At 31.2% G+C, this 12,446-nt stretch overlaps 1 protein-coding gene and 1 long non-coding RNA gene across 2 annotated transcripts; one reads left to right on the top strand and one right to left on the bottom strand.

Annotated features, from left to right (window-relative positions):
* The first annotated feature begins 3,762 nt into the window (after positions 1-3,762).
* Positions 3,763-4,439, top strand: LOC138348487 (uncharacterized). The gene is made up of 2 exons (XR_011221070.1): positions 3,763-3,858; positions 3,939-4,439. It is a non-coding gene; the product is annotated as an uncharacterized lncRNA (long non-coding RNA).
* Positions 4,440-4,702: 263 nt separating this feature from the next.
* LOC101264215 (origin of replication complex subunit 4) lies at positions 4,703-11,426 on the bottom strand. Its single transcript, XM_004238827.5, has 16 exons — positions 11,239-11,426; positions 10,030-10,120; positions 9,875-9,931; positions 9,734-9,781; positions 8,517-8,567; positions 8,390-8,433; positions 8,193-8,256; positions 8,040-8,126; positions 7,778-7,869; positions 7,621-7,702; positions 6,958-7,043; positions 6,738-6,847; positions 6,043-6,135; positions 5,901-5,965; positions 5,667-5,810; positions 4,703-4,887 (listed from the first exon to the last, which is right to left on the bottom strand). The coding sequence occupies exons 1-16, from the start codon at positions 11,346-11,348 to the stop codon at positions 4,852-4,854; spliced, it is 1,260 nt and encodes a 419-aa protein (XP_004238875.1). The 5' UTR covers positions 11,349-11,426; the 3' UTR covers positions 4,703-4,851.
* Between the last annotated feature and the right edge of the window lie 1,020 nt (positions 11,427-12,446).

Below are 12,446 nucleotides of genomic sequence, written 5' to 3'. Positions count from 1 at the left end.
TTAATTATGAATTGTTGGTTTTAATTATATTTATTGTTTTGTACATGTATAAAAGTGTTCAATTTTTTTTTATTATTGTTAGATCTAAAATATAGTTTGTATGTTCTTTTTTTTTTGATAAACAATCAAGTTACGTATGTCATTTTGAAAAACGATAAGTAAATATAAATGTGTTTGAGTTGTAATTAAATTGAAGATTCGCGTGTTAGTTGATTTCTGAAGAAAATAGAAAAACGTACATTTATTAACTAGACAAATAATAATTAGATATAATTCTTTGTACAGGTGAAATATTACAAATGTATGAATAATGTCTGAAAATTATATAAAATTTGTATTTAATGGTAAAACATGCTCAGATAATATTCAAAAAGTAAAAAGATATAATTCTGTGTACTGGTGAAGTATGAAAATTGTATTAATTGTGTATGAAATTTATAAGAAAATTGTATTAATTGTGTATGAAAATCTATATTTTGTTAAACTTACAATATATGTTTCTGTTGAAATTATAATATATATTTTGTATTAATTTTGTATAGAAACTATATTCTTTTTGTTTAATTGAAATAGTGTATATGTCAGTGAATGATATATTAAATGTGTATGAAGTTTGTATGAATTATTTTGATAGGTACAGATACAAAATCAGAGATTGGTCCACATTTTAGACCGGTTACAGCAACAAATTGTTTCAACCCAAGATGTAATTTTGTACCATTTACATTCATAACAAACATGTTATCCCTGTCATTTTTAGTTTCAAGAATAAATATATGTCGTAACATCTGACATTGGATTTTTATGTCATGCAAATCATAAAAAAATTCACAACGGTGTTTCTTGTAAGAATTGTTGAAACTTGTCTTGACCTAGGAAGGTCAACAGATCCGCAAACACATTCATGTTAATACATGAAGACAAATGTATTTGTATCTTCTTCTCCTATAAAATTGGTAAATTAAATTAATACATTTATCAAACTATATAATGTCATATAAAATCATATATATACTGGTATGTTAAATGGACATTCAATTCAATTCATACACAAAGCATACAAAAATTGTACATCAGTTCATACACAATGCATACAATATTAATACACATTTAATTTTTAAAAAAATAACAATTTATGACTTTTAAACTATAAACTACTACTCAAACAGTACCACTACATTAATTCATACATCAAAATCAGAACATAAAAAACATACAGCTTTAATACTTTTAATAATAGTAAAAAATATGCGACATACAATACTAATACATTATTCGTATACTGATATTGTAATAGACAATATAGCATTTCATACACATAGCATACAAAGTTAATACATTAATGCATACATTCCTATAGTGAAATATAGTAATTATTTTATACACAAAATCATACAACATTAATACATTATTATTTATCAAAAATCATACTTTGTTGTAATCCAATTATATATTCACAAATCATACAATATTCGTATATAATTATAATATACAATACTAAAAACTCAACTCATATATAAATCATACAAATTCATACAGTGAATCATACATAAAAAATACATTATTTATTTACACAAAAATTTCATACAGTGAATCATACACAATTCATACATTATTTATTTACACAAAATTTATATTTTAATTATTTTATATCCAAATAACAGAAAATAAAAATAACAGAACATAAAAAAGTTTTAAAAAATTAACTTTTACTAACCTTTGAACTTTTATTGGGTTTAACTGTTTCTTCTTCTTCTTGTAAATGTGAAGTACCGATTTCAGATGCTCTTGATTTTTTGGATTTTGATTTTATCAACTCTTCCACAAAATCAGATTCAGAATCTGATGATTTCTCGATTTCTTTTCCTTTCCTTTTCTTTCCTCTTTCTTTTGTCCTTTTCTCAGATTCATCTACTTTTTTCTTTTCTTTCCCTTTTCTCTTCTTCTCGTTTTCCTTCGGATGTTTGTTTGTTTTTTTTATATTGTTGATTTCTCTGATCTATATTTAACTTTAACAGATGAAGATTGAGATTGTGTTTGTGATAAAATTTTGAAAGATGGAGCATGAAAATCGTCTGAGCTTGCTTCTTCATTCAATCTTCTACTTTTTCTCGGGGTTTCGTTGCCTATTTTCGACACTGTACGGTTTGTTTATCGCAAGAGTTGAAGATTTGAGTGCTAAAAATGAAGATTTGAATGCAAATATTTGAGAATTCTTGAAGAAGACTGTTAAGAGAGAAGTTATTTTGAGAGAAAATTTGGTGAAAGTAACAATTTAGGCGTGCGAATTTGGTGAAATTACATATAATATTTAATTTAAATTAACTACATAGAATTTATAGTTATCTTAAAAAAGGTAACTATATAATATTTAATTTAAATTACATTAATTAAGAGTTTTGTTTAAAAAAGGTAACTTAAAATAATAAATTTAATTAACTACATTGGTTTAAATATGGTAATTGAATTATTTAAATAAGTTAATTATTATTTTAAAAAATTAATGAGAATAATATATTATTTCTTGATAGAGTACTCTTCTTGATATGCTATAACTTGATAATAATATGCTATAAGTAGTTTATTATTAAAAAGTTTGTTTATAACTTGATATTTAACATCTTAAATGTGTGAGTAGTGTTATTTTTATGTTCAGTGTAAATTAGGTATATAGCATTTTTTATAGTAATATTCTCAAGTTATAGCACTAGAGTTTGAATTTCATTGTATAACATTTAATATCTCAAGTTATAGCATTTTAAAAAAATATATAATGTTAATTTTAAATTATTAAAAAGAGTTGTTAAAATAAAAAATAAATTAAAAAAACCAGACAAATTAATAATGAAAAATGAGATCTTTTATTAAATAAATTAAAAAATGATATTTAACATCTTAAATGTGTGTGTAGTGTTATTTTTATGTTCAAATTCACATACAATTTCAACAGATGTATCAAAATGAGTTGCCTCAGCCCAATCCAAACATTCCTAATTGGGCTATACATTTTAGCCCAATTCACCATTTAAATGGCCTTTAAAGTTTTAAATGAAGAAAATTTTCATATATAATTAACATATATAAGACTATTTATTAGTAGTTATGACATTATTATTTATATCTTTAAGTTTTAATCGTAAAAAAATTATCAGAGAAAATATCACAAATTTCACTAATTTAGGACGTAATTAAGTTTGTCTTTATTCGCTGCTTCTGCTCGTCATGTAGGCGCTTTATGCTCTGCTCTTCTAGTTAAAGTCAAGCTCCGGGTTCAGGATTTATATTTTTTGAAATTATAGTTGGTATGAATATTTGTGTAATCATATAGATTTTACATGTTATTTGATTATTGCATAATTTGCATTTTTATTCCTATTGTTAAGACTCGATGTGTTTAATTCAAACATAATTTAGTTTAAATATTCAAATAGAATATCTAAACAAGTTTAAAATATTACCATGTATATATTAAGTCAAAAGAAATAAATTATATTATTTTAATAATAATTAATTATGATTTGATATATATATAAAATAATTATTACGTGTTACGCCTTTATCTCTCACATGAAACTATGACAAGTCACATGTACTTTGAATAATTTTTTTTATAAACGTGCATCTAAGTTGTGAATTAAGTAATATCATGAAGTAGCATGTTCATTTATATTATCAAAATATATCAATTATATGCAAATTGAAAAAAAATAAAATATTATAAGTATATTCAACTTATAAGGTCTATAAATAACACCATCTCAAAAGCATAAAATCACTTGCATAAAAAGTTCTTCAAAATTATCATGGCATTGTTTAAGATGAGTTTCATTTTTGCTGTCCTTCTCATAGTAACTACAGGTTAGTATTTATCTCATCTTTTAACTTTATGTTATATCATTAATACATATTTTGATGTGAATATTTACATTTTTTTTCAGTTAATATGGAGTGGTTTTTGAAAACGAAACATGTTATGGCTATACGAAACATTGATCGTGAACTTTCAGGTCTTGAGGAAAATTTAGTTCCACAAGATGATTTTGCGACATGTATTAGATCTTGTACAGATAATAGTGATTGTGATAGTGGTTGGAAATGTCGTATTTGCAATCTTCCCACGGATGCCCCACGTCCATTCAAGTGGGACGCCCCAGGGGGACTTAAGAGATGTAGAAGAGGCTAAAAGTACATTGGTGATCAATAATAATAACATATCTGATATTATTTTTACGAGATAGAGATGAAGAAGGATACAATATACGCGAATCTTACTTTTAGCTCCAGATGTGGAGAGGTTGATTGTGGCCAATTATATTACTTCGAATCCAAATTAATGTGCATTTGTACTTTTGTGTTGTTTTTCTAATTAGTCTTTTACTTTGTCAGAAAATATAAAAATATAAAAATAGTCAATAGAATAACTATCAGACTGTTATTTAGTTGTTTTTGAAACTTTTTTTTTTTGGTGATTCGAATTAATGACCTTCGACATTAAAGTAAAGAATGTTTATCATCTCAAATATTCTTGCTAAAATTTTGAAGTGTTTGTTATAAATTTATCAGATTAATTTTTTGTGATATATTACTCATGTAATATATGTAATAAAAATGCTTTCTAGCTTAATGTTGATTAACTAATTTGTAGCCTGTTGAAATATACATGATATAAAATTGAAGTATTGAACAGTAATATTACTAGAGATTCAATGAAAAAATTTAAATTAATAACTAATTTATTGCAATTTTTGGCACATTATGGAAATTGTATAATTCTTTTATATTGAAATTACTCTAATTTCACAACAAAATAAAAAAATCTGATAAAATAATACAACATATGGGGCTTTGATTTCACACTGTAAGGCCAAGTAGTTTATGAAGAATTGCCTGCAAAATGAGCATACACTAATTAGTATTGGAACTCAATGTTTAAATAAACACTGAGTTTTGAAGTTAGTTTTTGTACATATTTAGTCGATTTCTTAGTATAAATTAGAAGAGAAATATTAAAGACACCCCTAAACTCCGAGCAAATTATTAGTTTCATCTTCAAACTATTGACAGTCTTAAAAATACCCCTTAACTTGACCAACTTAACTTAAACACACCCCGATCTTGCAACACGAGTGAAATACACTCCAACATTCTTGTCAGGTGTTTTCAACACTTCTCTTGGTTTTTTATTAAGAACTCAATCCTCTGTTTAAGACTATTTGCTATGTCATGTGGCAGATCGGAGTGTATCGAAATTTAGTTAGTCAAGTCGAGGGGTGTTTTTAAGTCGTCAATAGTTTAAGAAAGAAACTAATAATTTGTGTCAAGTTCAACCAAATAGGTACGTAGTCTTGAACCAATAGATCTTTTTATGCATATGCAATAAAAGTTGAAAAGATTCATGCAACACTAGATAATTTCTCTGCTTGCTTATACTGACTGACTGAAAAGTGTGCTTATTGCTATCAACAACACAGACAGCGTAATTCCATAACTGGGATTTACGGAGGGTAAATATACATAGACTCCACCCCTACCTTTGTGGGATAAGAGGTTGTTTCCGATAGACCCAGGTTGTGTCTATTACTATCAGTTATCATGATATAGATATCCACAACCACCCCAGAATATTTCAGATTAAAAGAATATAAATGTTCCTGAAAGTAACTTACTGGACAGGAACGGTATGCTTTCAGTCCCTGATGTAATTCATGTGATGAGATCAAAAGCTTCACCGGACGAAACTCAAGAGATTGGCTGTGCCCTCTGTTGTCAACCAAGGAGATCAATTGGCGTTGTAAAAGATGTTCAAATGCCTGAAAGAACAGTAAATATTTGTCAGTATACCTTTAAAGATCCAAAGTTAGATGCTAGATGGATAATTTGCATTTAAGTGTCATACACACCCGGAGGCATACATTCCGTGCATAATAGTCTGATGTTTGGAACGAATTATGTACGTCTTTGTACTCTGAAAGGCAGGATAGCATGGTCAGTCACACAGGATTCACATTATTAACATAAGAAGGGATCATGTAGCAGTCAAACCTTTCATTACTGAATTGAAGTTAGTAGTCTCTTGCTCTTTGCCTTCCAACCTCCTCAAGCAGACAAGTATATATAGCTCTAAAATGGTGCAATCTGCATCAACAATTTAAAATCATGTGGTTTTCAATTTGATTCATCTCGGTGGTGGCCTAGGTGTGCAGAATAGAACATCTTTTTGAGTGCCTCACACCGTATATAAAATGGTTTGTGAGTGACTCACACCATGTCTCCAAATATCTCCAGTCAGTTGGGGTTTAAGTGTAAATAAAGTGCTGGTTTTAGTGAAGAAAGGCGTAAATGCAGAACAAATACAAATATGCTGTGTAGCCCAAGACTAAATCATAAGCATGACTAACAAATACATGGCCAAAGAAATTGAACAATTACGATAAAGTGAAATATCAATTGTTTAGTGTCGCCATTTCAGGATTATGCTCATTGAAAGGAGCAGTATGCATTAGAGTGGCAGTGCCTGCTAAGCAAGATGAAATGCTCAGACATGTTTTGCGCCTCATCTCAGGGCTAAGGCATGCCTTGAGTGCCTTTGACAACAGTGGTCACAATGTCTAAGACTACTGTGTTAAAAAAGAGAAGAGAGAGGATATGGAAATAGCTGAAAAAGCTAGTCAACAAATCATAGCTCTACCCATAAAATTTTCCAGAAGCTAGTCAACAAGGAATACAAAATGTCATACCTTGCAAGGCTTCCAACTTGGGTTGCCGTTGAATACTTGATAGGGATGTTTTAAAGTTATCAAGTGACAAAAATCCAGATTTTGTATCCATATGGCTCACAGACGCAAACCTAATGGAAATTACCATATCATGAGTTCTATTTTATTTTAAACCGAACAGATGTTGGATACAACTACTGTGAATGCATCAATTTGGTAGTTCAAGGATAGGTAGACTTACAGAAATCTCAATAGATGGTTAAAGGTTGCATCAAAATTGCATAATGAATCAATGATGTCTTTGAATTTGTCATCCGACAAAGTATTCTAATAAATGTTAAGGATAAACTGATGTTTGCAAGCAAAAAAATGAGCACAATTCGTCAAATCATTGGAACTTTGATGTTTGTTTTGTTGTCTAACCAAAAGGAGAGGTTTCCAGAAGAAAACAAACTATTTTAAACCTTGGTTGACAAGAGAAAGACAAGTACTTGGAGACCCTCATTTAGGCCTAGCACAAATGAGTAGTTACCACTTACCACTGTCATAAAGGATACTCCATACCTTTTTTTAAAAAATAATTGTGGTGTCTGGGGCCAACTTTAGCACACCTCGACTAATTCCATGGCTACCTGCTAGGCGGCTACCTCCCACCAACACAAGTACTAGATAACTATATCCACCAAGACTTAGACATACAGGAAAAAATTACCCAGTGTTTTTGCCTCCGCTCGAATTAGAACCTGCTTCATTGACCATTACTTAATTGAGTCTTTCTGAGCCTCACTCTAATTATTCTTGTATATTCCTCTGTCACTCTCTTTACAACTTTTGTGGTCTTCTGGGATCATGTCACTTATATTCGTTCATTGACAATGAAAAGAGTAATGAGAGAAAAGGATACAAGAAGCTTTTTGTTATAAGCAGCCACGTATTGAGGAGAAAGGCTTGATTCTGTTGGCAGTAGTAAAGCATGCTGCAAAATTCTGATATACAGATTGTAAATAAAGATAATTCATGCAGGCAGTAAATCAGGAACCAAGGATGCAATGAGAAGTTACTTTTGCAAGTCTTCCTGTGAAGGGGGTAGGAACAACAGCTTTCTATGCGAGAAACGAGACCTTACTCTCTTCTCTAAGAGTTGATCAGCATCCTGCACAACACAATTTAAGATTCTCCAATGTGTCTAACTATATGTAGTCAATGTGTATTAATGATGAGGCAACTGTCTCAGAAATTTAGGGAATCTCCTGAAGTTAATCTTGTTCACCAGCAACTCAAACGAGATACTCAATTAAGAAAATGAAATATTAAGGAACATACCAATCTGCAACTCACACCAACGACAACAGCTTGCGAAGTTACAGACTGCATTGCATCTAGCAAGCTATAGAGTAATCGTTGTTTACCCTGCATAATGCAGATACATCAAATCCTGAAAACTTGACATATTTTCTTCATATATGAGAATCTCACCTGGGTAAAAAGGTCAAATTCATCCAACACAAAGATAATTGTTTTATGTGCCAATCCACACTCCCTGATGAGAAGTTTCAGTATAATGAGCACATGCACTGGGAGAAGAAAAAACAAGTAATAAATGTTCTCTATGAAGATCATCTAATTTAAACACTCCAGACAATTTAAGGACATTACAAGACATATACACTCACCTTAACATGGCTATCACAAACTGGGAGTTATCATCAAATGATGCCTGTTATAGAAAATGCATGAGGACTGTTTGATGCCTTTGGTTAAAATGTGAAATGGAAATCATAACCAGAATAAACACAGTACCATCTTTGAGAAAACCAATTGATTTTCTATACATAATTGCCTTGCAATTTCCTACAAGATAAAATAACTATATCAAACAAAGGATACAGAGATCAAGGACAACATTATGGACAAATACCTAACAAGAACAAATAATAGTAACACCCTTTGTTCGAAGAGGCACATATTTTAAATTTTCCAAGAAGATAAAATAGTTAAACCAAAACTAGAAAAAGATGCAGGTGAAACTGGTATCAAGTGCACTTATATTTAAAGATTTTGACAATGTTAACGAAATTTGCTGGGAATAACCTAAATATTCTATTGGAAATTGAACTCTTGCTTAATCAAGTTCCAGTTATCAATCTGTAAGAAAAGCAAAGGAAGTGATAATTTAAGCACAAACATTTCAATTGACTATGGTCTCTCTTCTCTTGATGGTTGACTGTTTTAATTGAAACCTTCTAAATAGCTGTCTTATAAACTCTGCCATCTGGCTCAACGATTCTGCTACAACTTTTTTTGTTTTTGACGACAGAAAAATCTGTTTGCGACAACCTATCTTGATTTCAATATTCAGGATTTCACACTACTCTTGTATAGCCTATCTTGATTTCTGAATTTCTGTTTTCTCTATAAATAACTCTACCAGAACAAAGAGCTGTTTCTTCAGAGTCAAAGCAAGTTCAAACACAGATATAAAACTACCAAGTGAAAAATCTATAAATTAATCGACAAAACAAAACAAAAGTATTTCTCTAGTTGATCTCTTTCTTGCTTAGATGGAAACACAAACCATCACTTTTTCCTAATGTCGGATGGTTCAGTTAAAAATCATGAAGTCTTAGCAAAAACCTCTTGAAAGTGGATAAGTATGAATAACATGATACATGAATTAACTGATTGAAACTAGGTAACAACATATCAAAAGGCGTAAATGCTTTAGATATTAAACAGAAGTGCGTTCATACGTAAAAATCGTTTGGTTGGAAACAAGTTATCCCGGAATTAATTATCACCGGATAAGTTACTCCATCATGTATATGTGATAACTTATCCCATCACTAAGGCATAAATGGTGGATAAATAAACCCATGACTGCCTAATACCTCCAACCAAACATAGGAAAAAAATAGTCCTGCATTTTATCCTGAGAATATTATACCTAATACCTCACACCAAATGACTCCTTAGTGAACAGAATTCCAACCTAAAAGAAGGGACATTGTATTCCGTACCTTCAACGCACAATTGTCCTCGCTATGCAATAGTCCATTCAGTTTAATCTGTAATTGACATAGCGTTTACGATTAATAAATTAGTGACATTTATTTTTGTCCAGAAATATGTCACTGCCAAATCATATACTAAATCAATACCACACAGATAGTGTCTGGATATTCTTGCAGTAAATCCTTGATAACCATCTCTAAAATCTGGCATAAACAATATATTACAAATCAATTATCAATCAAGTTGACTTATTTTGCCTACTAATGAAATAAAAAGACAAACATATAAAACTCTAACTGACCGCAACTTTTCCGCAACCACGAGGGCCAAGAAGTAGAGCTGAGTTGTTACATGCTTCAGTTACTGAACTTGACATTATGTACTTCAATTTGCTGGAAAAAAGAACTAAAAGCAATTACACAAAAAGGATCATGAAGAAATTCTCTAAAAATTACCTGGCTATTTGGATTACGATAAAAGGAAAAAAAGAAGGAACAACATTCAATTTGGAGTGGAAAAATAAAGAAAATGAGAGTAAAAATGGGTCTTTTTTTAACCTGTAGTTGCTATTTGAGGAATCAGAGAAAATGCTGAAGATGCTAAACAACAACAACATACCTTGTGTAATCACATAACTGGTGTCTGGGGAGGATAGAGTGTAGAGTGTACATAGACCTTACCTTACTTCAAAGAGACAGGAAGGTTGTTTCTAATAGTAGTCTCGGTCCACAGTGGAAGGCTCCGCACCTGAGCCTCATCAGACTCAGCTGAAGTGTAAGGTGTAAATGAAGATGAAGTCCGTCCCTTAGCCTAATCTATATCCACAGCTGATGCAACTCCATACAAACGCCTTACTACTACTTCCGTTTTTCAATTATTAAACAGCTAATCAATTTCATAACCTGACCTTTCCTTAACCAGCTAACCTTACTAAGTAGCTTCACCTCCCTTTTATAATTTTCTTGTTCGACTAAGTGATGTCCTAACCTCAACCTACTTTTTGCTTACTCTAGTAGCATAGGCCTTACCATCAGCTTACCTAAAGCATGCCATACAATTTGAGATTGGGGACACAATTATGGGAGCGATAACAACAACGAAATAATGCGAAATGGAAAGCATTACACAATAGAAAAAAGAAAGAACACTAACAACAACGAAATAATACAATAATCAAAGCACAAAAAACTGACAGCCGAAATTGATGAACAAGAAACTATAAGAACAGTACTAATCACCAAGCCTATCCTGCATACTCAACTATCAACTAAAAACTTCATCCTAATCCACGACCTCCAAATTCTTCTATCTATGTTCATGTACTCCATAAGTACAAGATGTTTCATCTACTGTCTAATCACTTTCACCAATACTTATTCGACCTACCTATACCTTAACTGACACCAAAAACTACTTTGTCCATGTGGGTTTACAAAAACATGAAACAACATTCAATTTTGAAGAGAATCTTTGAAAAATGAGGATAAAAATAGGAGCTTTTTCTTCTTACCTGTAATTGCTATCTGGGGAATCAGAAAAAATGGTGTAAATAAAATTGGGATTACAAAGCCTTGTTCTGAGCAGAATCTGAGCTTGTTCTGCTGGATTCTCGACACCCATATTTGCTATCACAGAGGGAATTTTGGGAGAGAAAAATGGCGGAGGAGAAAATTTTGGCGGGAAAAAAGTGAATTGTGAGAGTGAAGGATCATTTTGTGCTGTGGCAAGAGATGCCCCTTGGATTGGGCCTGGGCCTGGGCCTGTTTTGAGAAGAGAAGGCCTGCTACTCAAAAAGAGGTTTTGGGCTGATTTAGCAAAAAATTTCACTGCTTTCCTTGATCTTTTATAGGGAACCTTTCACGTATAGCCACTAAAAAATAGTTTAATTACTCTTCATAGCTATAGTTTGATGATTATAATTCGTAACTATATTTTATATGGAGGATAGAGGAGATCGAGATAAGAAGAGAGATGATAGAGGCAAGAGAGAGAGAAAAAAGTGGGAGAGAGATGAATTGTATATGTATATTTGTTAGAAATTGTATATTATACATATGTATTTGTATAAATGGCAAGCGAGATTGGGAGAGAGAGGAGAGAGGCAAGTATATTGGGAGAGGGAGGAGAGAGGCAAACGAGAGAGGGCAGAGAGTGAGAGAGAGGTGAATTGTGTGTGTGTGTGTATATATATATATATATATTCATTAGGCAATTGTATATTACACATGTGCATTTGTATAAAAAGCAAGCGAGATTGGGAGAAAGAGGAAAAGGATAGCCAGATACAGAGTAATGGAGAGTGATGAATGAATTGAATGCATCGACACAACTATATATAAAGAGTAAGAGCATAAACAAACGTGAGTTAGACAAGCCCTTTTAGCGTAACAAAAAAAACTTAAATAAAGTGTGTGCTTTGAGAGAGCTTGGTGGTCTTGAAAAATGGTTTGAGTAGGGAATTCTCTTAAGAATAAAGATTTCGAATAGAGTCTAATTCATGTTCATGTTAACAGAAGAGCAGATTCAATACCAAGATGCTTGAGAGAAAGGGCTAGCCTTGTATATACACTAATATTGTTTATGTCAGAGGTGTCCAAAGCTAGAAGCAAGAGAGGCGAGCGAGAGAAGGCAGAAAGTGTGAGAGAGGTGACTGTATATGAATATTGATTAGATAATTGTATAATATACATATGTATTTGTATATTCTAAAATTATACA

This window comes from Solanum lycopersicum, chromosome 5, assembly GCF_036512215.1.
Source record: "Solanum lycopersicum chromosome 5, SLM_r2.1".
Classification (NCBI taxonomy): domain Eukaryota; kingdom Viridiplantae; phylum Streptophyta; class Magnoliopsida; order Solanales; family Solanaceae; genus Solanum; species Solanum lycopersicum.
This window is presented reverse-complemented; position numbering and strand designations above follow the sequence as displayed.

Excerpts from the sequence above, each read along its gene's own strand:
- LOC101264215 (XM_004238827.5), bottom strand. The coding sequence starts at position 11,348 with ATGGGTGTCGAGAATCCAGCAGAACAAGCTCAGATTCTGCTCAGAACA. Across the intron at positions 9,932-10,029 it reads GTGGTTGCGGAAAAGTTGCG|ATTTTAGAGATGGTTATCAA; the intron begins GTCAGTTAGAGT and ends TGTTTATGCCAG. Across the intron at positions 7,703-7,777 it reads TCACAGGAAGACTTGCAAAA|AATTTTGCAGCATGCTTTAC; the intron begins GTAACTTCTCAT and ends TCTGTATATCAG.